General features: G+C 40.2%; 1 protein-coding gene across 5 annotated transcripts in view; it reads left to right on the forward strand.

The window, feature by feature from the left end:
• Window positions 1–23,142, forward strand: part of ATF1 (activating transcription factor 1) — a 75,843-nt gene that overhangs the window by 38,619 nt on the left and 14,082 nt on the right. For 3 of the 5 annotated variants that reach the window (XR_009617287.3, XM_060657637.3, XM_060657634.3), the window contains exons 3-4: window positions 4,867–4,986; window positions 7,464–7,564. Coding sequence is in view for 4 of the 5 variants with exons in the window: in XM_060657637.3 (XP_060513620.1) it covers window positions 4,867–4,986; window positions 7,464–7,564 (221 nt within the window). In the remaining variant the exon portion in view is untranslated. The remainder of the gene's footprint in view (window positions 1–4,866; window positions 4,987–7,463; window positions 7,565–23,142) is intronic. The other 2 variants (XM_060657638.3, XM_060657636.3) reach the window with 1 other exon arrangement.

Raw genomic sequence — 23,142 nt, forward strand, 5'->3', positions numbered from 1 at the left:
CATGGGGCTTGAACTCACGAACTGTGAAATCATGACCTGAGCCAAAGTCTGATGCTTAACCGGATACTTAACCCACTGAGCCACCCAGGTGCCCCAGGTGGGTCTTTTTTAAAATCCATTCAGTCACACTGTGTCTTTGGTTTGGAGCATTAAGTTCATTTACATTTAAAGTAATTATTGATGGGTATGTATTTATTGGTATTTTGTTACTTGTTTTCCAGTTGTTTTTGTAGTCCTTCTCTTTTACTTTCTTCTCTTGATCTCTTCCCTGTGGTTAGATGGCTTTCTTTAGTGTTAGGCTGGGATTCCTTTCTCTTTATTCTGATGAAATAAAATAACTCTTTTGTGAAGTCCAGTGAGTGTCTTTATGATTATTACTTCAAATTCTTTATCAGGCATATTGTTTATTCCTGTTTCTTTTAGCTCTTTTGCTCTGATTTTGTCCTTTGGGACATATTCCTTTGTCTCCTCATTTGTCTAACTCTCAGTGTTTATTATTTGTATGTATTAGAGAGGTCTGCTCTGTCTCCTGGTCTTAAAAGTAGTGGCCTTGTGTGGAAGAGATCCTGTGGTGCCCTGTAGTAAAATGTTCCCTTGTCTCTAGAACCAGGTGCTCCAAGGGTGTCTCCTATGTATGTGGGCTGTGTGCACCCTTTTGTTGTGGCTGAGTCCTGTTTGCCTTCAACCCAGTTGGTTGCAGTGACCCATCTTTCCTGTTGTGGGCTCACCGGGCAGGGTTTGGTCCCTGCAGCGTTGAGGGGTCTGATACCTCCACAGGCAGGAGGTGCGCATGGCCAGCAGTCCTGCTAGCTGGCTGCAGTTAGTCTCTGCCACAGCTGCGGGCCCACCAAAGGGCTTTCTCTGTGCTCAGCCACTTGAGGGGTTTTGGTTGGTGGGTGGGTCAACATTCAGGGTAGATGTCTCCCATCAGTCTGTCGCAGTTGGGGGCACACTGATGGGCAGGATTTTTCTCCCTCTGTGGCCAGCTAAAAGGCTTGCAGCCCAAATGGCGTGCACACTTGCATGTGTAGCCGTCTTCCCTTCTCTCCTGACAGGAGTCACTTTGGAGTAGCATCAGTCTCTGCTGGGGCTGCTTGCAAGGTGTGGTGGGGTGGGAGCTACTTCTGAGGGACGCCCCCTGAGGCATGTGGGTGGATGGGGCCTGTTTGCTGGAGAACACAGGGGTGGGGCACATGGTGCTAGTAAAGTTAGCACTGGTTCCTGCAAGTGTCCAGCTCACGTCATTCGCCTTCACTTTTGTTCTTGGAGAAATCTCTGGAAGAGCCTTGCCCCTTTAGTAAGTAGGTCTATCTCCTTCACGTGTACCCTAGGCATTTTTCAAACTGCTGCTTCTATGCTGTGTCTCAGGCAGGGTTATTTATTATGCTGGCTCTTTACAGTTTCCTATCTCCCTCCAGCTCTCCTGGAGTTAAGCCCAGATTTTTAAAGTACCTCAAGTTAAATCACACTGATTTTTAAAGCTCCCAAAGTTAAGCCCCGCTGGTTTTCAAAGCCAGATGTTAGAGAGGCTTCTCTTCCCATCGTGGTCCCCAGCACATGGGGTACCTGGTCTGGGGTGTGATCCTCTTGCTTCTCAGTGCTTGTGGGGTCTCTCCCATTTGTGATTAGTCTCCCCAGTGGGGTTGGTTCTCAACCCCCTCTCTGCTCCTCTTAATCCTTTTCAAGGTGGCCTCCTCTCTATGATTTAACTGCGGAAGGTCTATTCTGCCAGTCTTTAGGTCGTGTTCAGAGTTAGTTGCGCAGGTGGAGCTGTTATCTTCATGTGTCTGTGGAGTGACATGAGCTCAGGATCCTTCCACTCTGCCATCTTTCTCACAATCCGCACATATATATTTGGCAACAGTTTATTGAGCCAGGATCCAAATAAGAGACAATATGTGTAGGCTCTTTCTCTTCACTGTTTCTCTCCACCCTTTGTTTTTACCTTATTACTCGTTTAATCTTCATTATAACTGTGAAAAAGATAATATTCCATTTTCAAAGGAGGAAGCTAAGGTCCTGAAAGGTAAAGTAATTTGCAGAGTTAGTGAGTGCCTTTAGCTGAAAATCAGCCCAAGGCTATCTGTCTCTAAAGCCTGTGTGCCTTTCAGAGTTAAAAAACTTTAACGTTTATTTATTTTTGAGACAGAGAGAGACAGAGCATGAACGGGGGAGGGTCAAAGAGAGGGAGACAGAATATGAAACAGGCTCCAGGCTTTAAGCTGTCAGCACAGAGCCTGATGCGGGGCTTGAACTCACAGACCGCAAAATCATGACCAGAGTCAGACACTTACTGACTGAGCCACCCAGGCGCCCCATCTGTGTTTCAACCTCATGTTAAAATTAGGGGACCAGCTCCTTCTTTTTCTCTTTTCAGAGTGATCTCAGGATTTAGATTATGAAGTTTGAGAGTGGGAGTAGGAAAACACTGGTTTTTGGGACCCTGAATAATGAGTATTTTGTGAGGTTGGAACTGTGATAACAAGGGTGAGGGATTACTAATACCTGAAACAAAATCTGGTGCCTTTTTTCCACCTGCCAGACCCACAATCTGCACAAAATCACAAGGATTGCCAGAAACCCTGAATGAATGATTGCTTTTATCTTGTAGAAATGTAAATTAATTGCACCACAAGCTTTCCCCATTAGTTGAATGGTTGGCTTCAGTTGGCATCTGAAACGTAAGACGACCTTCATTTATTTTCTCTGAGTGTAATGGTAACTCTAGAGCTGGACTCTTTAAGATTTGTGAATCCTATTTTAACTCTTTAATTTTTGTGTCCCCCTAATGGGGTGCTGTCAAAGAGAAAGAGCCAGACATACGTTCAAGGTAGCAAGACGTACTTCATTCAGATGAAGGCAGTAGAGAAGAGAGAGTGCCACAAAAATTGAGCTCAAATCTGCTGAAACAAAAGGTACTTTTTAAATGCCAGGGTGTGCGAAAGGACAAGTACCGAAGATGTTAGGATGGGAGGTTGGTCGGTGTGATTAGGACGTCTGTGTTTGCTAATTGATGCTTATCAAAGTTACCCTCCTACTCTCCCACAGAGACTGGGAGACAAGGGCTCTAATCTTGCTGATGATTACATTTCAAAGGGATGGCTCCCAGGTCTTGAGAGGAGACATTTCTGGGTTATGGAAGATTTATATCTCAAGAATCAGAGAAAGGATTTACAACTCTAAGTTTCCTAAAGTAAACGCTGTAAGCAAAGTGCGGTCAGGGGCCTTAGGTTTTAACTGGAACAAACAGTACATTTTTTGGCAGCATTGAGCTTTCTCGGGCAGGCATTTTAAGGGGGCTGGAGTCATCCTAGGGACATGGCCGTAAGCTGATAAAAGCAGTTCTAGAATTTGGTTTATGTCTTTTAGTGTGTGATGAGAGAGGTTGATAGAAATCGTTTGTGTGGCAGTTTGCAGCTCTCAGTACCCGGATAAAATTTTATATACAAAATTTCATGACCTGCGCATTTTGGGGGATGATGAGGCTGGAATTTAATCCCATCTTGGGAAGGGGAAAAGAACCTTCAATGAAAGGGAATAAGGCATTGTTTTGGGGGCTTTATGCAAACAAAAAAAGAAGGGAGCAGTCAGGAAGTTGATTTATAAGACCTGAGAAGCAGCCTTGGATTTTGTTATTTAACTCTAAGATGAATGGTATGGACCAGAGTAGTCCACAGGAAGGTGAGAGATCACTGTTAACTGAAAATATTAGAAAGCTTCTTGAAAGAGAGAGAACCTGAGCTGAGCCTTGAAGGTTGATGGGTGGGCCTTTCTTGGCTTAGCATTTTATTGTGGTATTTCCATGACACCCCATCGGATTTCCATAGAAATAAATTATAATCTCATAATTGAATTATTTATTTTTAAATATTTGATTTTTCTTTCTTTCTTTTTTTTTTTTATTTTTCTTTAAAAACACCACACAAAGTTGATATTTCTCTGACTTTTTGACTCTTGATCTCTGGATTGGTTTTCAGCCAGATCTTTTCAGAATAACGTTACAATTTTTTTAAATGTTTCTTTATTACTTTGAGAGAGAGAGAGAGAGAGACAAAGCACAAGCGGGGGAGGGACAGAGAGAAGAGAGGGAGACACAGAATCTGAAGCAGAATCTAGGCTCTGAGCTCTCAGCACAAAGCCCAGTGCAGGGCTCAAGCTCCTGGACTGTGGGATCATGACCTGAGCTGAAGTCAGATGCTTAACCAACTGAGCCACCCAGAGCCAAAGTTGGATGCTTAACTGAGTGAGCCAGCCTGGCACCCACCTAAATTTTTTTTTTAATATTTATTTTTGAGAGACAGAGCACAAGCAAGGGAGCGAGGGGCAGAGAAAGAGGGAGACACAGAATCTGAAGTAGGTTCCAGGCTCTGAACTGTCAGCACAGAGCCCGACCCAGGGCTCGAACTCACAAACCGTGGGATAGTGACCTGAGCCGAAGTTGGATGCTTAACCAGTGGAGTCACCCAGTCGCCCCAGAATAACATGTTCTAAACAGCCTCCACATTTTTGCACAATCAGTTCTCTGCCCCAGATACCTCCCAACCCCCCTCCCCCGCCCCCCCCCCCCCCCCCCCCGCCATATACAACTTCAGCGAATCGTTTATCCTTCAAGACCCAGATGACGTAGCACCCTTTCTTTGCTCCAACGGTATTTTCTGCTTTTCCTCTTCTATTACAGTTCTTATTGTGTTTGTCATAGTTTGTAACGTCAACCCCCTAGTACAGTCTCTGGCCCATAGAAGATACTTAATGTTACTAGATGTGGTTAAATATAATAAGCTCTGAACTATGTTTTCCAGTGTTAAGAACTCAGTTATCTTATATGCATAGGTATAATATGTTAATTGAATTTTTATTTGTTCTTAGATGGCATTAAGAGGATCTGCGCCAGTGACAATTATACCTCTTCCTGGAGAGCAAGTACAGGTTCAGGGGGTCATCCAGACAGCTCAGTCTTCTGTAATTCACCCACCACACGTGCAAACGGTACAGAAATTCAAAGACTTAGTGGTTGAGAGAAGGGACTTTTATACACTAAGTCTTTGGACACAATTGAAGTTGCTATAGTTACAATATTATAAACCAAGATAGTAAAGTTGTCTTAGAAATTAGGCTATGGAACAAATGAGGCAAATAGAAAAGTTTGTGAATTTCTAATTTCATGTATGGACTACCCAGTGAAAAAGGAAAGCAATTTGGGGGGAATTTATTGCTTGGAAATGAAGGACTTTAAGAGACAGAATCTTTTTGTCCCAGTGGTATCTTTCATGAGAAAGAGAATTCTGAAGCAAGGGTGATGGTGTTAGTGTCAACAAAGTAAAAAAAAAAAAAAAGTACCTACTTTATGCTTTGTGGAAGTCAAATAAGAGCGTTCTCATAGTAGAGGCAAGTTCTTATTTATATCTGTGTACCTTCATATTACCAGCTGACAGGAGCAGGAAGGAAAAGGTGATCCTGGGTTCTTTTTCCTTCTACTCTTTCTCCCCATTTTATCTTCTGGCCCTTGTGAGTCTCCGAATGCCTCTGGTCATCCCTCATTTCTTCCTCCTGACTATTTAGTATCTGGTGGTGCTGTCAGCTCTAGAGCTGCATGTTTATGTGATTTTTCTATTTGAAAGGTGACAACTGCATGGATTTGTGAGTTTTTACTCTTAGTTGCTAGTCGTTAAATAGAAATACTTGATCTTAATTATATAAGTAAACTCTTAGTTCCAGAAATTATTTCTTGAGTTCAGTGGGACACTTTGGAGTAAATTTAGGGACAGTGAAAATAGTTAAGGGTTTAGGTTAGAAATGGAAATCCATGATGCTTGAGGAAATATGGAAGGGACATATCTCTTAATTACTTTGGGTTGTGATCATTCTTTTCTGCCAAAAGATACAGATTTTAATATAAAATGTAAATAGCTGTACATTAGAACTTGTTTTTGAGGAAGATTATAGAATGTAAAACAGATTTATAGAAATTTAAGATCTACATCTGATTAGGGGAAGGCTTTCTGTAGATAGTAATGTAAAGCACTGATTTGTTAGGTCCTTTCTAGAAACCTGATTGGGTTATTTTATTTTTTAAAATAAAGATGAAGTATTTCCTTGTCTCTCTAACCCTCCCCCACTCAGGCTCTGTCTGACTCTCAAAAGTAAATAATAAACATTAAAATAAAGATGAAGTAAAAAATCTATCCATAGTGCAACTTTGGACAAATATTGGGAAATTTAATACATTTTAAAAATTGAAAATAACTTGTTTTATTAATTATACTGTAGGGGCACCTGGGTGGTTCAGTTGGTTAATCCGACTTTGGCTCAGGTTATGATTCACGGTGCGTAGGTTCTAGCCTTGCGTCGGGCTCTGTGCTGACAGCTCAGAGCCTGGAGCCTGCTTCGGATTCTGTGTCTCCCTCTCTCTCTCCCCCCCTCCCCCACTCACGCCCTGTCTCTGTATCTCAAAAATGAATGACATAAAAAAAAAAAAGTACTGGTATAGTTTAAAACTTGCATGTGGTTATTATCATGTTGACATAATTTTAGAGGACTTATTATTAACAGTTACCATTTAATATGTCCTTGCTATATGCTATGCACTCAGTGCTTTACAGGTATTTGTGAAGTGAGATGAAGCCTAATTAGTACAGTTTTCTAAGTTGCATGTGCTTATACCTACCCTTGCCAGTGAACTCCATCTTGCTATACATAATGGTCTGTTCTCAGTCCTTGTTTTATTTCATCTGTTAGCAGTACTTAACATAGTTGATCATTCTCTTTGATACACTGCTTTTGCTAGCTGTCTAGGACACGTCACTTACCTGGTATTTTTCCTGCCTCAGTGGTGGCTTATTCTTGGTCTTTTTTGCTGGTTCGTCCCCTTCTTCCCAACCTGTTAATGTTAGAATGTTCCTGGGTTTTCTTCTTGGTCATCTTCTCTGTGTATTGAGCCCATCCAGTCTTAGGGCTTTATGGACTACCTAGAGAGCTGTGACTCCCAAGTTTATATGTCTAGCCCAAGACCTCGTGCCTGACTCAAAGGCTTGTATATTTAGCAGTCTCTGCAATGTTATTATCTAATAATTTGATAATAGTTGGATATCTAGTAGCACTTCAAAATGAGCATGTCTGGAGTCCAAATCAGATTAATGATTTAAAAAACTGAGCATCAATTTTTTATCAGTATAGAAATAGGGTGGAAATCAGAGACTGGCCTCTATAACTCTAGTTAAATAGTATTGCTTTATTTAGGGATAGACTTTCTTCTTTGTTCTGAGCATGCTGTATTGTACATTCCTTTAATTAGTTTGGGCTCTTGAAATAAATTTTGTTTTTTTCATTTGCTCCTTTATTTTAGACCTTAGATTTAATGACAAATGAATTTGGTTGGCAGGAGACAGATTGTATTTTCTGAAAGTAAGATTAAATTGTTTTCCACCTGCATTGTTTATCACCATAAAACCAGTTCTGTTTTTCAGGTGTCATCTTTATCAGAAAGTGAGGAGTCTCAGGACTCATCAGACAGTATAGGCTCTTCACAGAAAGCCCACGGGATCCTAGCACGGCGCCCATCTTACAGGTGAGTACTCGGCATTTTGGATCCTGTGTGTGTTCTATAACCAATAAGTTGGAATGGTGCTGTGCAAAGCAAACTATATAAAGAGGGAGCATGTGGCCGTATAGGATGGGAAATGTTAAGAGAGAGAGATTTGAGCCAGACTATGAAGGGCCTAAATTGCTGTGCTGAAGAGGAATTTAATCTTACCTTCTGGCAAAGTACTAGATTTCCATATTTACTTTTAGAGAGTTAACTTTAAAAGCAACATGACTATAGATTTTAGGAATTGAACTGCTTTGTGTTCCCTTTCTTAGCTTCCTAACTCTGGGCCTTCATCTTGTCCCTTTGCTGAAACACATTTTTCTGCATTCTGCATAATTCCTGCACATACTTTAAGCCTTATTTCCTCCTAGAAGTCTTCTGATTACCTTTATTCCAACTCCCAAGACCAAGTTATGTCTTTCTTCTGTGGCATTCTTTTTACTGACCCTTGTTACAGTATTTATCTCATCCTGTTGGAATTCCAGTTAATAATACATGGGCCAGGGGTACCTAGTTAGCTCAGTCAAAATAAAATGCAACTCTTGATCTTAGGGTTGTGAGTTTAAGCTCCATGTTGCCTGTAGAGATAACTAAAAAAATAATAATAATACATAGACTGTGCTGGTTTTTTTTTAATTTTTCTTTTTACATTTATTTATTTTTGAGAGACAGAAACAGAGCACAAGTGGGAGAGGGGCAGAGAGAGAAGGAGACACAGAATCCGAAGCAGGTTTCAGGCTCTGAGCTGTCCGCACAGAGCCTGACGCGGGGCTCGAACTCACAAACCCCAAGATCATGACCTGAGCTGAAGTCAGATGCTCAACTGACTGAGCCACCCAGACGCCCCTAGGTTGTGGTGTTTTTAAAAATTTTTTAATGCTTATTATTTTTGAGAGAGAGCATGAGCAGGGGAGGGGGGGAGAGAGAGAGAGAGAGACACAGAATCTGAAGCTGGCTTCAGGCTCTGCACCGTCAACATAGAGCCCAGTGCAGGGCTTGAACTCACAAACCGCAAGATCATGATGTGGGCTGAAGTCGCACACCTAACTGAGCCACCCAGGCGCCCATGGGCTGTGCTCTTAAATAAGTTTTTGCACTGTAAAGGAATCATACAAGAGTAGATGCTCAATAATTACTTGTTGAACAAAACTAGAAGGTAGGAGGAAAGGGAGACAGGAAAGGATAAAGGAAAGGAAAGAGTTTAAGCAGGGAAGAGAACAGAGAGAGGATCCCAAGCAGGCTTCATGCTGTCAGCGCAGAGCCCAACGCAGACCTTTAACCCACAGACTGTGAGATCATGACCTGAGATCATGACCTGAGCTGAAATCAGAAGTCAGATGCTCAGCCAAGTGAGTCACCCAGGTGCCCCTAGGTTAATTATTAAATAAATTAATAACTTGTAGATTAACTTATTAAATAAATAACTGGAAAACACCAAAGATAACAGTAAGATCTTAAAATCTTCTAACGAAAAAAGGTAAATCACCTTGAAAAGAATGACCATTAGGCTAATAGGTTTTTGAAGGTAATATTAGAAGACAATAGACTATAAAATCTTTAACAAGAGAAAGTAACTATTGCTCTGGAATTTTATACCCGATGGAACAATCACTCCAAAATAATGGTGAAATAAAATTCATTTCAAACTGATTTAAGAGTTTACTAAAGGTTACACCTCAGGAAGAAGAAAAATGAGTCCAAATGGAAGGAATGTGAATATAAGAAAGAATGGTGAACTAAGACATTCATTGATTTTTTACTTTTTAGAACCTTTGATTTTTAGAACAGTAATGATTAATTTGTGTAGTTTAAAAACAAAATGCAAAGAATTATAGCAGACAGAAATATGTGAGATAAAGAATGGCTTATTAGATCCCTGTATTGATTACTTATATTGTTATTGATTAGACGACCTTAGATTATTGGAGGCAGTCACCAAAAGAATGCAAATAAAAGTTTAATTTCCAGGGTGCCTGGGTGGCTCAGTTAAGCATCCGACTTCTGCTCAGGTCATAATCTCCCGGTTCGTGAGAGCCTGGAGCCTGCTTCGGATTCTGTGTCTCCCTCTCTCTCTACCCCTCCCTCACTCACACTCTCTCAAAAATGAATAAATGTTTAAAAAAAAAAAATTTTTTTTAAAGTTTAAGTTCCGAACAAGGGGGCTCTACCAGCACAAAAGTTCCTGGACAAAGTACTTGTTAATGTATTGTGCATTTATAGGAAATAATAGAAATATCATATTCCCCCAATAATCATAAAAACCATATATATACTGTTAAACAAAATTTGAGTAAATTTGAAGGCCTAATTGACTATTAAAGGGCACCATCCCCTCTGAGAAGTTGTACAAAATGGAAGATTTGTATATAGGAAAGAAGGAGGGGCAAAAAAGTTATTGGTAAAAGAATTTTTCCAGGCAAGGTTATCTTCCCCTTAGGCCTAAGTGCCAGGAGGTCTTATCATTGCAGATTCTTATCTTCCTTTGGTGGGATGGAGAAAGCCCATGTGACAAATTACCTCATTGGTGCTGATCTGAAACTTTCTGACTAGTTAAGACTACATTTTTGGGGGAAGGTTGAAACTGCAATTAAGTACTAACCCCCCCAGTTTGGGGACTCAACCTAAGTGATGCCATTTAGGGCTGTGGTTTTCTCTTTAACAGTTCCTTCCTTTTAATCAGACGTTCAGCTTAGAGATGTGATCAAATTTTAAGGCATTAGTGCCACTCTCAGTTACCATTCAAAAGTTCTCGCAGTTTTTGTTGTTCCTTTTGTGTGATCTCAGACGTGTATGTACACGTGCTTAATATCTGTGATATTCACAGGTCACAGCTTCAGGTTCATATTCTCTTCGTGTTTCAGTCTTAGATCATTTGTTTGGTGGTTAGTGGCTATGAACATGCATTTAAAGCTTTTGAGAGAATACAACGCACACAGATTATTATGATTCCTATAAGAATAATTCTCAATATTTGAAGTGCACTCTAGAGCCTTGGTCTCCAAGGCCTAAGCCAGTCAAAATCAAGTAAGTGAAAGAAAGAACCTCGTGGAAGGAGTCAACTTTTTAAAGCCAAATGTCTTGTTCTGTGATCTTTTGTAATTTTAACTTTTCAAAAGTGTTAATTAATCCTGGTACAACAGTAGGTGGTGTTGGCCACAGCACAGACAACTCCTTCTCAGCTAACAGATGAATCAAGACAGTCTGTCTGTTATCAAGGACCACTTTGGCTAGAGGATCTAAGGATCCTAGCAGATAATGCAGTAAAAGTATGATCCATCGTCTTGGATAGAAACAGTCTACCTTGTTGTAAGCTACTTCTCTCTCTTGTCAATTTGATTTAGAGATCTCCAGCGTCTGTACAAGACCAGATGGAGCCTTCTTTAGCTGTGTGGTGTTTACCCAGGGCTTAATACCTTTTAGTTTTGCAGTAGTGTCAGTGGTCAGGAGCACTTGGTAAGGTACTTTCTAACAGGACTTGAGAGCTGGGTGTTTGTTTCTGGGTTTTTTTTATGACCTTTCCAAAATACCAGTCACCAGGCTCCAGACTGTGACCAACAGGATCCTTTGATACCGTCTGGGAAAGCTTCTTTAACCTGTTGGTGATAGGCTTTAGAATAAGACATTAAAGACTTCTAGTAACTGGTTATACTAGCATGAGACAGACAACAAGGAATCAGCAGAAAGTTGTACACCGGTAGACAGTGAGTGGTCTGCCTGTGACTGTCTCCTATGGAATGTATTGCAAATAGTGAGCAGAGCCAGTGGCAGCACTTTAGGCCAACACCTTGCCGAATTCAGCAAGTTGAGAGATGTTGAGAACTTCATTAGTTCTCTCCACCTTGCCTGATGATTAAGGGTGATGGGGCAGTGATAATTCCGAGATATTTGTAAGGCCTTTATCAAGGCTTGAATGATTTGCCCAGTGAAGTGCGTGCCTCAGTGGAAAGTACAGCCCAAATATGGGAAACACGTTTTCTAAGGGTTTTGTTTGTTTGTTTTCCCCTGCTGCAATACTAATGCCCTCACCTTGGCAAACTTCAGTCTATCCAGAAAACATAACATACACTAACAAGAAAATATTAATAGCCCATACGAGGTGGCAAATGAATGAAGTCCAGCTGCGGGTGTTCAGAGGGAGGAGGTTTGAGGCCTCTGGGAACAAAAAGTATTTCCAGGATTATGGATTTGACAGGTTAGACATTGATGGTAAGTTCTTTTTGCAATCTTCTAGAAGTCTCCACACCAATGTTTATTTATAATTGGAGTCCTCTTATACCATGGTGGGTGAAGAAATGTTAAAACCAAAAAATGAGATTTGCCAGAAAGTGAGTAAAAACCTAGAGGCCCGTCTTGGAGCAGGCTTTTGCCATGTTGTAAGGACATCGTGACAGCAGAAGTCTGGCATTTAGGGGCCATTTTTGCAGAAGCAAAATCAACTTACCCACACATGGCCACAGTCTTAAAAATACAATATAAAGAAGGCTTAGAATTACTTATGTAATAAACTACATGGGAAGCATTGTCAAATATCAAATAAGCGTAACAAATCCTTTGAGATATTCCAAATCAAAAAGACTTTAGAACTTAATTTTGGGTGTGGCTGGCTCCATAGGTAGAGCATGTGACTCGATCCCAGGGTCATAATTTTGAGCCCCATGTTGGATATAGAGATTCCTTAAAAATAAAACCTTAAAAAAATAGAACTAAATTTTGGGGCATTCATCAAAAATATCAAATATAGGTTCTAAGGCACTTGCCTAAACAGGATCACAGATCATTCTGAAACTTAAAGGAGTTTTCACGATATTACCAAAATCAGACCAAAGTCCAAGAGAACTTTGGTTTTTGCCTCTATTAAAACAACAAATTCTAATTTTACACCAGCTTACTTTTGATTTTAAAACTCATTTTTAGGGGCGCCTGGGTGGCTCAGTCGGTTAAGCGTCCGACTTCAGCGCAGGTCATGATCTCAGTCTGTGAGTTTGAGCCCCGCATCGGGCTCTGTGCTGACAGCTCAGAGCCTGGAGGCTGCTCCAGATTCTGAGTCTCTGTCTCTCTCAAATAAATAAAAACATTAAAAAATTTTTTAAACTCATTTTTTAAAATAAAATTATTTTAATCTTAACCAGCTGGATCACACATGATATAGTTGCTTTTCAGAGATTCCTCTGCCACAAACCTACTACAACAGTTTTTTCTACATTCTGATTTGTCCTATGTTTTTCCTCTTTAGACAACCATCCTCATTTTAGAACAAAAAAATATATATATTTCTCATGCCCTTTTTTAACACATCTTTCCTGGCACATGGAGATGTTTTATTCTTACTAGCTTTAATTACATATAGCAATTAGACTTCTTAACCCTTAGAAACCTTAATTTCTACTGAAAATTAAAGCGTTCTTAAAATTTGCAAATCAAAATTTCCAAAAACACGTCCTTTAAAATTGTCCAATATAGCATTAACATATCTAAATATCTTTTAGATTCTCTGTGATAAATGTTATTAATGTTGCAGTATTTTATCTTATTTGGAAATGATTTTGGTATTTGATGAGTTTAGTGTTAGTTAAATCATTTAATCTATCTCAGTAAAACTAAGGTTTTAGATTCTGCCACCCCCAAATTGGGGAAAACGGTTTAAGTAGACATAATATCACTGAAAAGTTCATTGGTAAACTTTTATCTTGCATACATATATTTGTCTCTAATAATTATGTGTAGATTATGTACAAATACTTCATTCAACATTTAACAAAGTCAGCCATTATCCTAAGCTATTATTTTTTTGTTGACAGAGTAAGAGATAACATGAACTTATGTAGAATAAAAGTTTTCTATTTAATGTCGATAACTCTAAAGCCATGTCTGTTTTAATTAAACCATCAATCTTAAACTAGATTTCATGTCAAATATTTTTTCAGATATATGAATTTGAAAAAAATTTTGTTAGTTTCTTTCTGAGAGTTTCAGAATGCCCAGTCCTTACAAATGCTTGCCTTTAAACCGACTAAATAGAGCTCTTTTACAAATTAATTTAAGCAATATCAAATAACTACAACACCTCTGTATAGACACATGTGAACATACAGACTGTAGAGACCTTATAGCTTCGGTTTTAAAATTATTACCATGAAATGGGTGCAAAAAATAACTAGTTATAAAAGTTGGATCTGAGTTTGGGTTCTTCTTTTTGTTTTTTGGTAGATGGAATAAGTTAAGGTTATCTGTTTGAATGGCTAAAGCTTTTTCGAATATTTGTGGAGAAGACACTTCAGATTTGGATTTGACCTTGGCAAGGCAAATTCTTTTTTTTAAGTTTCTATTTATTTTTTTAAGTACCCTCTATACCACATGAGGCTCCACTCACGACCGTGAGATCAAGAATAACATGCTCTTCCGACTGAGCCAGCCAGGCGCCCCTTGGCAAGTCAGGTTCTAAACTGCCTTCCCCCCTTTTGTTTTTTCCTTGATAAAAATTACCTCCATTGAATTTGCATTTTATTTTATTTTTTTCTAAATTTATTTTGAGAGAGAGAGAGAATCCCAAGCAGGCTCCGCACCAGCAGCACTGAGCCCAGTGCAGGGGCTCAGACCCACAAATCATGAGATCATGACCTGAGCCAAAACCAAGAGTTGGACGCCCAACCAACTGAGCCACTCAGGCACCCCTAAATTTGCATTTTAAAGAAATGGACTAGATAAGAGTTCCTAGAGAAGACCAGATAGAACATTGAACATTTATACTTTTTTTTTTTTTTTTTTTTTTTTTTTTTTAGTAATCTCTGTACCCCACATAGGGCTTGAACTCACAACACCAAGATCAAAACTTGGATGCTTTACCGACTGAGCCAGTCAGGTGCCCTGAACATTTTACATTTCTTTTATGTTTGTTTATTTTGAGAGAGAATCTCAAGCAGGCTCTGCGCTGTCAGTGCAGAATCCTACGCGGGGTTTGATCCGAAACATGAGGCCATGATTGGAGCCGAAATCAAGAGCTGCCTGAGCCACCCAGGCACCCCAATTATAAGCCTTTTGAGATAAATAGGGGAGGTTTGGACATTGGTGATCTTTGAATTGTTCTTAGAACCATACTTCTTGTCCTATAAATACTAGATTCTTAAAACAAGGACAGCTCTTTTTAATTCCTCAAAGAATTGGGTTGTTGACAAAAGGATACCAAAGTACTGACACCCATCCCCCTAGGAGAATGTTTTCTTTCTCTCTGGATACATTTAGCTTAGGGGAGAAGGCTTTTAAGAAAAACTATCAGGTTTACGGGGCGCCTGGGTGGCTCAGTCGGTTGAGCAGTTGAGCGTCCAACTTCGGCTCAGGTCGTGACCTCACAGCCCCGCGTCGGGCTCCGTGCTGACAGCTCAGAGCCTGGAGCCTGCTTTGGATTCTGTGTCTCCCTCTCACTCTGCCCCTCTCCCACTCATGCTCTGTCAAAAATAAACATTTTAAAAATCTTTTTTTTTTTTTTTTTAAAGAAAAACTATCAGGCTCTCAATATCAGCATGCAATTTGGTCAGATTTCTGATTATAGAGTTATTAAGTCCTTTCAAATATCTTGTTAGGTTTCAGCAGGACAAACAGTAAATATTTCTGGCAACCTTATGGACCCAAGATGCCTCCTCAAAGAGGGAATGAAAGGTACTATCTTAATATCTAGAGGTGGGGTGCCTAGGTGCCTCAGTTGGTTAAGCATCTGACTCTATCTCAGCTCAGGTCTCGATCTCAGGGTTGTGAATTCAGGCCTGCGTTGGGCTCCTCACTGGGCATGAAGCCTACTTTAAAAACAGAAGAAGAAGATCTGGAGTTACTCCCAAACACAGCCAAAGAAAGAAGAGACGGCCTCCTGTCCCAGGCAGGCAGAAAGCCAAGCCATGTTCTTAGGAGGTAACAAGAAGCAAAAAGAAAATAGTTATTTCCAGGAGAGAAAGGATCATTATCCACTGGGTTTGGATTTGGAAAGGAAGGGACAACATGAATTTTCATTTCCCTTCTCTCAACTCGGCCCAGGAGATCCATCTATTTATAAAAACTCTTGAGGGTCCTCCCTAGTTTAAGAAATTCTGTAACTACAGCCCTCGGTTCAGCCTTAGAGTAAGGAATGAGAGATACCTGAAGAGGATCACCAGTAGCCCCAAGTGGTCTTCTTTCAAAAGGTCATTGTCTTTTCAGAGTGGAAAGGCAGTTCAGACAGAAGCTCACTAGGATGAGTACTCAAAGGACAGAAGAGAGTGGCAGGAATTACATCAGTCTTCTGTGTAGTCTTGTTTTAGATAATTTTTCTGTTTTTCATTAGCTGTTTGCCATGAGTCTTTTAATGAAAACTATTTTGGGATTTTGAAATCTTTTGGAGGCCTCTTCTTGCCAATTAAAACAGGTAATCAGCCGTTGCTTTCAAGTGTACCTCTTAAATGAATGATCTTGTCTAATTCAGCATTCCTCATAACAGCCATCGTAATTCCATGTTGTTTTGGTTAAAAAAAAAAAAAAAAAATTTGCTAGGTATCTAACTTCTGGGACTATAGTTCTTAAAATAAGCAGGTTTGCCAGAAGGTGGCACACTAACTCTAGATCTAAAGGATCTCTTGTTTTAACTAGGCCTTTGGGTTTCTCAGAGCCAAACTAATCCCTAAGAGGGACTTGCTTTGGGGTTGGAATTTATGGGTTGTTTTACAGTGTGCTTCACTGCACGGAAGTTTTCTGGAGATCAGTGGGTGACCTAGTGTCAATCTAACCTGTTCCTTGACTAGCTTCTACTACGTTGAGAGTCTTTGAGTTAGGTGGTAAGTGCTGTAACAGCTCTTAAGTGATTTGACCTGGACCCACCAATTTTTGTGGCTTTTTAGTTTCTGAAATCCCCACTAGCAATTACATTTACATAAAACAAGACAAACATGTGCCCCTCAGCACACCACCAGTAACCAAAACATGTCACTGCAGAGTGGTTAAGAGAAGTCTTTGTGCACTACCAGCAGTTCCCAATGTGAGCTAAACCAGCAGACTCCATTCAGGGAGACTGTGGACTGGAAATGAATAAGACTAAACCAACATACTCCAGTAAATGGGGACTGGAGACTGGAACTAGGAAAGGATTCCAAAGTGGAAATGTGGGCTGAACCAAGGGCTGAGGGCTGGTGCTTCCTTAGAACCTCCTATTATTCTAGCCTGACCCATTAATACTTTATTGGAAAGTCAGATCTGCAGCTTGAATGCAAAAAGAGCAGAGCTAAAACTGAGAGGGACTTACCAATGGCCCTTGGAAACAGGGAGAAAGATGGTGAACTCTGAAGGGTTTGCAGGGCTCATGCCTGTGTTTTTCATTGTCCCCAGATACTGCCAGAAGTTCGTTTCTGATCCTGAAGCCACCATATCTGTTAAACAGAATTCAGCCACGTAAATTTGAAGGTCTAAGTGGCTTTATTAAATAATTCCTGAATTGGGCAGATCCTATCTAGCAAGTAGAGGGGAGCCAAGGAGCTATACAGAACGGAAGTTTTTGTTTTTTTAATGTTTATTGATTTTTGAAAGAGACAGAGACAGAATGCGAGTGGGTTAGGGGCAGAGAGAGGGAGGCACAGAATCCGAAGCAGGCTCCAGGCTCCAGGCTCCAGGCTCCGAGCTGTCAGCACAGAGCCCGACGCGGGGCTCGAACTCACAAGCTGTGAGATCATGACCCGAGCTGAAGTCGGACACTCAACCAACTGAGCCACCCAGGCACCCCCAAAACAGAAGGTTTTTAAAGGAAGGAGGGTGGGGCAAGAAAGTTTTAGCAAAAGACCAGGATTGTTCCAGCAGGGTATCTTTCTCTTAGTGGGAAGAGCAGTGGTTCTTTTGATGCAGATGACCTCGTCCTCCTCTGGGAGAAGGAGAGGGCCTGTGTGGCCCTCACTGGTACTGATCTGAAAAGCTCTGACTGACTAGTAAAGACTACATTTCTGGAGGAGGTTTACAGATTAGGTATTAAGCTCTGGGTTGGGGATTTGGCCTAAGTGATGCCATTTTGGGCCTGTGGTTTTCTTTTTAACAATACAAATACATGAGCTGAAACCAGAGTGAGAAGCAGAAGCAAGCCTGAAAACCAAAGTGCACACATTGCTTTAGGTCTACTGCAGGAAAGGACTCTGAACCTGAGAGTTTTGTATTAAGCTGGGATTTCTGCAGGAGGCTAGAACATCTGAAAGGAAGCTTCCCCCAAAGTAAGCTTTCTGCATTATACCAAATTAGGATCAACCAAATATGAATTCAGAGTGAAAAATCATCAAACATACAAGGAAATAAACCATGATAAGTGAGAATCCATACAAACAATATATAATCAACTCAGAAATGCAGGAAAAGTATTTGATAAAATTCAGCACCCATTTATAAATTTTTAGCAAATAAATAATAAAAATGGGCTTCCCTAGCATATATAGACCTAGGGAATTGAATGAACTACACATACGACATGCAGTGGCTCAAGTCCCAGACTGAACAGTAATTACCTGGTGCACATATGGACCAGATCTGAGTAACACTGCAAAAGCTTTGAAAACTGAAATGACATTGGAACCACAGTCCACTGAATGCTGGTCAAAATCAATGGCCTGGACACAACTAGGTTGATAGCCTGCTAAAACAAGAATATCAAAATTTCTCCATAGGATTTAAACAGGATCCCAGAGTCTGGTATCATAATACTGAAAATGTCCCATGTCCCAAATTACTTGGCGTACCAAGAACCCAGAAGAATCTTAACTTGGCATGGGAAGACTGTCAGCAGATGTCATCTCCTAGATGACACAGATGTTGGAGTTATGGGACAAAAACTTAAAGGAGCTATTAAAATGTCCTAACAAGTGTGAATTCTCTTGAAATGAATAGAAACATAAGAACTCCTAGCAAAAAGTAGAAGCTATAAAGAGAACTAAATAGAAATTTTAGAGCTGAGAAATCCAGTAACAGAAATAAAACCTCACTGGATGGGTTGAATAGGAAAATAAAGATGAGATAGCTTCAAAGATAGTTCATTGGAGATCCAGTCTGAACTAAAGATTAGAAAAATTCACTAATTTTCAGAGACTTGTGAGACAATACCAAAAGTTTTAATATTTGTGTCATTCGAGTCATAGGAGAGGAAGAAGTATGTTGCAGAAAAAAATATTTAAAGAAATAATAGCTGGAATGTTTTCAAATTTGGTGAAACCCACAGATTCAAAAAGCTCAGCAAACACTAAGCCATAGATAAACACAAACCCCTCCCCAGACAAGTCATAATCAAACTGGTGAAGACTAAAGACAAAAATCTTGTGCACAGAGAAAAATGACGTTACTTTAAAGGGAACAGTGTAAATCACTATAGATTTCTGATCAAAAACGAGGCTAGAAGGAAATGAAATACATTTTTAAAAAATTTTTTAAGTTGGTTTATTTTGAGAGAGAGAGCACATGTGTGCATGCACAATTAGGGGAAGAACAGAGAGAGAGGGAGAGAGGGAATCCCAAGCAGGCTCTGCACTGAAGCACAGAATTTTACAGTGCTGAAAGAAAAGAATTGTCAATCCAGAATTTTTTATCTAGTGAAAATATCCCTCAGAAATGGGAGGTGAAATAAATATTTTCAGATGAAGGAAAACTAAGAGCAGTCATTGACAGCATACCTGCTCTAAAGTAACTGCTAAGAGGGGCGCCTGCGTGGCTCAATTGGTAAAGTGTCTAACTTTGGCTCAGGTCATGATCTCACGGCTTGTGAGTTCGAGCCCCACGTTGGGCTCTGGGCTGACAGCTCAGAGCCTGGAGCCTGCTTCAGATTCTGTGTCCCTCTCTCACTCTGCACCTCCCCTGCTTGTGCTTGCTCGCTCTCCCTCGTGCTCTCTCTCAAGAATAAAAAAAAAGAAAGTAACTGCTAAGAAAGCTCTTAAGATAGAAATCTGGAAGGTTAAGAATGAAGAAACAGCAACAGCAAGATCTGGGCAAGTATAATGAACTATTCTCCTGTTGAATTCTTTAAAATATGTTTGGTTGACAAGAAAATATGGCATTGTCTGATGGGGCTTTTAATGTATGTAGATGTAATGCAGATGTAATGTGTAAGACAACTATAACATAAGGGGGGAGATAAAGAGACTCATTTTGGAGGTAAGGTTTCTCAGGTTCACTTGACATGGTAAAACAGTGATTCTAAGTAGATGAGGTCTATTAGAACTCCTTAGAGCAATTACTAAATTATATGAAGAGATTTTGTCAAACATATGATAAAGTGGAGTTCTGAAAACTCTTCAAATCCAAAAGAACACAGAAAACTTTTTATTTATTTATTTTTTTTAAGTAAGCTCTATTCCCAGTATGGGGCTTGAACTCATGACTCTGAGGATCAAGAGTTGCATGCTCTGGGGCACCTGGGTGGCTCAGTTGGTTAAGTATCTGACTTCAGCTCAGGTCATGATCTCACAGTTCATGGATTCAAGCCCGCATCGGGCTTTGTGCTGACAGCTCAGAACCTGGAGCCTGCAGCCTGCTTCAGATTCTGTGTCTCCCTTTCTCTCTGCCTCTCCCCTGCTTGCATTCTGTCTCTGTCTCAATAAATAAACGTTTAAAAAAATTTTTTTGCATGCTCTATCTACCAATTGAGCCAGCAAGGCAACCCCAGAAGACTTTAAAACAACTTTTTTTTTAAACATTTATTCATTTTTGAGAGATGGAGAGAGAGCACGAGTAGGGGAGGGGCAGAGAAAAAGGGAGACACAGAATCCGAAGCAGGCTCCAGGCTCTGAGCTGTCAGCACAGAGCCCGACATGGGGCTCGGAACTCATGAACCATGAGATCATGACCTGAGCCGAAGTCAGACGCCTAACTGATTGAGCCACCCAGGCACCCCCAGAAGACTTTTTTAAAAACAGAAAGCAGGGATCCTGGGATGGCTCAGTTGGTTAAGCATCTGACTGTGGCTCAGGTCATGATCTCACGATTCGTGAGTTTGAGCCTTGCATCAGGCTGTCTGCTGTCAGCGCAGTGTGTGCTTCAGATTCTTGGTTTCCCCCCTCTCTTCCCCTCTCCTGCTCACTTCTTTCTCTCTCTCAAAAATGAATTTAAAAAAACATAAAAAAAACCCAGAAAGCAAATAATTGGTAGGTCAAATGATAGCAATAATTAATATTTAGAAGACATGGCTTCAATTCATTAATTGAGATTATAAAACTATAAGCCAGTATTCCTCATGAATATAAACACAGCAAAATAAGAGCTTTAGCAAACTAAATACAATGACACATAAAAGGTGTTACACATGATGAAAAAGTAGGATTCATACCAGGAACGCAAGATTGGCTTAACATCTGAAAATCAATTAACGTAATACATCATATTTATAGAATAAGAACAAAAAAATGTGTGATCATCTCAACGGACACAAGAAAAAGCATTTAACAAGTCCATTTGATAACATGCTCATCAAACAAATAGAAGGGAGCTTTTCAGGGGCGCCTGGGTGTTTGACTCTTGATTTCAGCTCAGGTCACGATCTCACAGTTAGTGGGATCGAGCCCCGCATCAGGTTCCGTGCTGAGCATAGAGCCTGCTTGGGATTTTCTCTTTTCCTCTCTGACCCTCACTTGCTCATGCGCACATGCACTCTCTCAAATAAATAAAGAGGGGGGTGCTCTTCAGCCTAATAAAGTACATCTATAAAAGCCCATAGCTAAGCATATTTAGTGATGTAAGAGTGAATGTTCTCTCCCTAAGATCATGAACACAACAAGGCTGTGGATGTCTGCTCTCACGACTTCTACCTAACACTGTATTCAGGCATTTAGGCAAGAAAATGAAATAAAAGGCATTCAGATTGGAAAGGAAACAATTTGTAGACGACATGATCTCATATACAGAAAATCTTAAAGTACCCACTAAAATAAAGTAACGAGTTCAGCAAGGTAGCAGGAAACCTTACTTACCATCTATTGATTCTTTGGCACACAGGTGTCTTAATTTCTGTACTTTAAAAAAAATTTTTTTAATGTTTACTTTTGAGAGAGTGGGGGAAGGACAGAGAGAGAGAGACAGAATCCAAAGCAGGCTCCAGTCTCTGAGCTGTCAGCACAGAGCCCAACACAGGGCTCGAACCCACGAGCCATGAGATCATGACCTGAGTCGAAGTTGGATGCTTAACTGACTGAGCCACCCAGGTGCCCCTTCTGTACTTTTCTTTATACTCCAAATGTTCCATAACTTAAAAGTGAAAAAGAACTGGGCGCAGCATTCCGCAGTCTCATGCTAGGCTGGCTGCATAAGACCACACAGACATCTTGTTAAAGGGATTCTGGAGCTCTGTCCTGACCTACTCACTCAACTGTTCGGGGTATCAGATGGGAATGTGGATTCAGTAAACCTCTCCAGGCAATTCTGATACAAGCAGGTTTAGGAACCAGTGTGACCATTCTCCAAATGCCTAACATGGAGTCCTATAGGACTGCCCCTCCCTTATTCTCGATATGGAACATCTGTTGATACAGTCTACAAATTTATTAGCTTTTGGTGGGAAGATTGTCCAGAGTAAGGAGACAGTCTTTTTCAGTGTGGAAAACATTTTTCGGTGTGTTATAGAAGAAGAGCTGAAGAAACTAAAGTTATCTGGCCTCAAATAAAGAACTGTAGCGATTGTGAAATGTTACAAAGTAGGGCATGGATATAGAATTTTGGTTAAGCTTAAATTTCTTTAGCTTTCCTGGGTGGAACCAGCTTTTGGTCTAAATAAGTAAGGGCTTAATAATTGAGGTTTGCTATTTGGAAGTTGTAGATGACTTATTCCCGGAAATAGAGGCTGTTAGGAATGCTAGGGCATTCCTGCATAGGCTGGAAGGTTGGCATAAATAACATAAAAGATCCTTTTCAATGATAAGGTTTTTTTCCCCCCTTTGTGACTATTTTTTGTTTTTTGTTTTTTTTTTTTTTACAATGAACATAGAAATCTTAAGATTTCTTTTTTTATTTTTCTTCTAGAAAGAAATAATGCTTAATTGTCCCTCTGCCCCCAGTTGTGTTTTGGAAGTTCTTTCTTTTCAGCAAAGGAATCTTTTTCTGTCTCCATATTCCTGTCATAAGTCCCATTTTACCAAGTCTGAGGGATACCTGTGGGATTATATTTACTTCCTGTTAAACAATTTTATTGAGGCGCCTGGCTGGCTCAGTCGGTGGAGCATGCAACTCTTGATCTTGGCGTTGTGAGTTCGAGCCTCACTTTGGGCATAGAGATTACCTAAAAATATTAAAACCATAAATAAACAGTTTTACTTATCACTAGTATTGTGTGCTTTTTATAGTAGTATTCTTATTTCTTATTGGTTTCTTAAAACTGTGGGCTTCTCACTATAGAGTTGAAGGGTGGAAAGACAAATTTGGTCTTTTTATTTATTTTTAATGTTTATTTATTTTTAATTTTTTTTTTTGTTTGTTTATTCATTTTTTTGAGAGACAGACTGAGAGTACCAGCAGGGGAGGGGCAGAGAGAGAAGGAGACACAGAGTCCAAAGCAGGTCTCAGGCTCTGAGCTGTCAGCATAGAGCCTGATGCGG

This window comes from Panthera onca, chromosome B4 (genome assembly GCF_046562875.1).
Source record: "Panthera onca isolate mPanOnc1 chromosome B4, mPanOnc1 haplotype 2, whole genome shotgun sequence".
NCBI lineage: Eukaryota > Metazoa > Chordata > Mammalia > Carnivora > Felidae > Panthera > Panthera onca.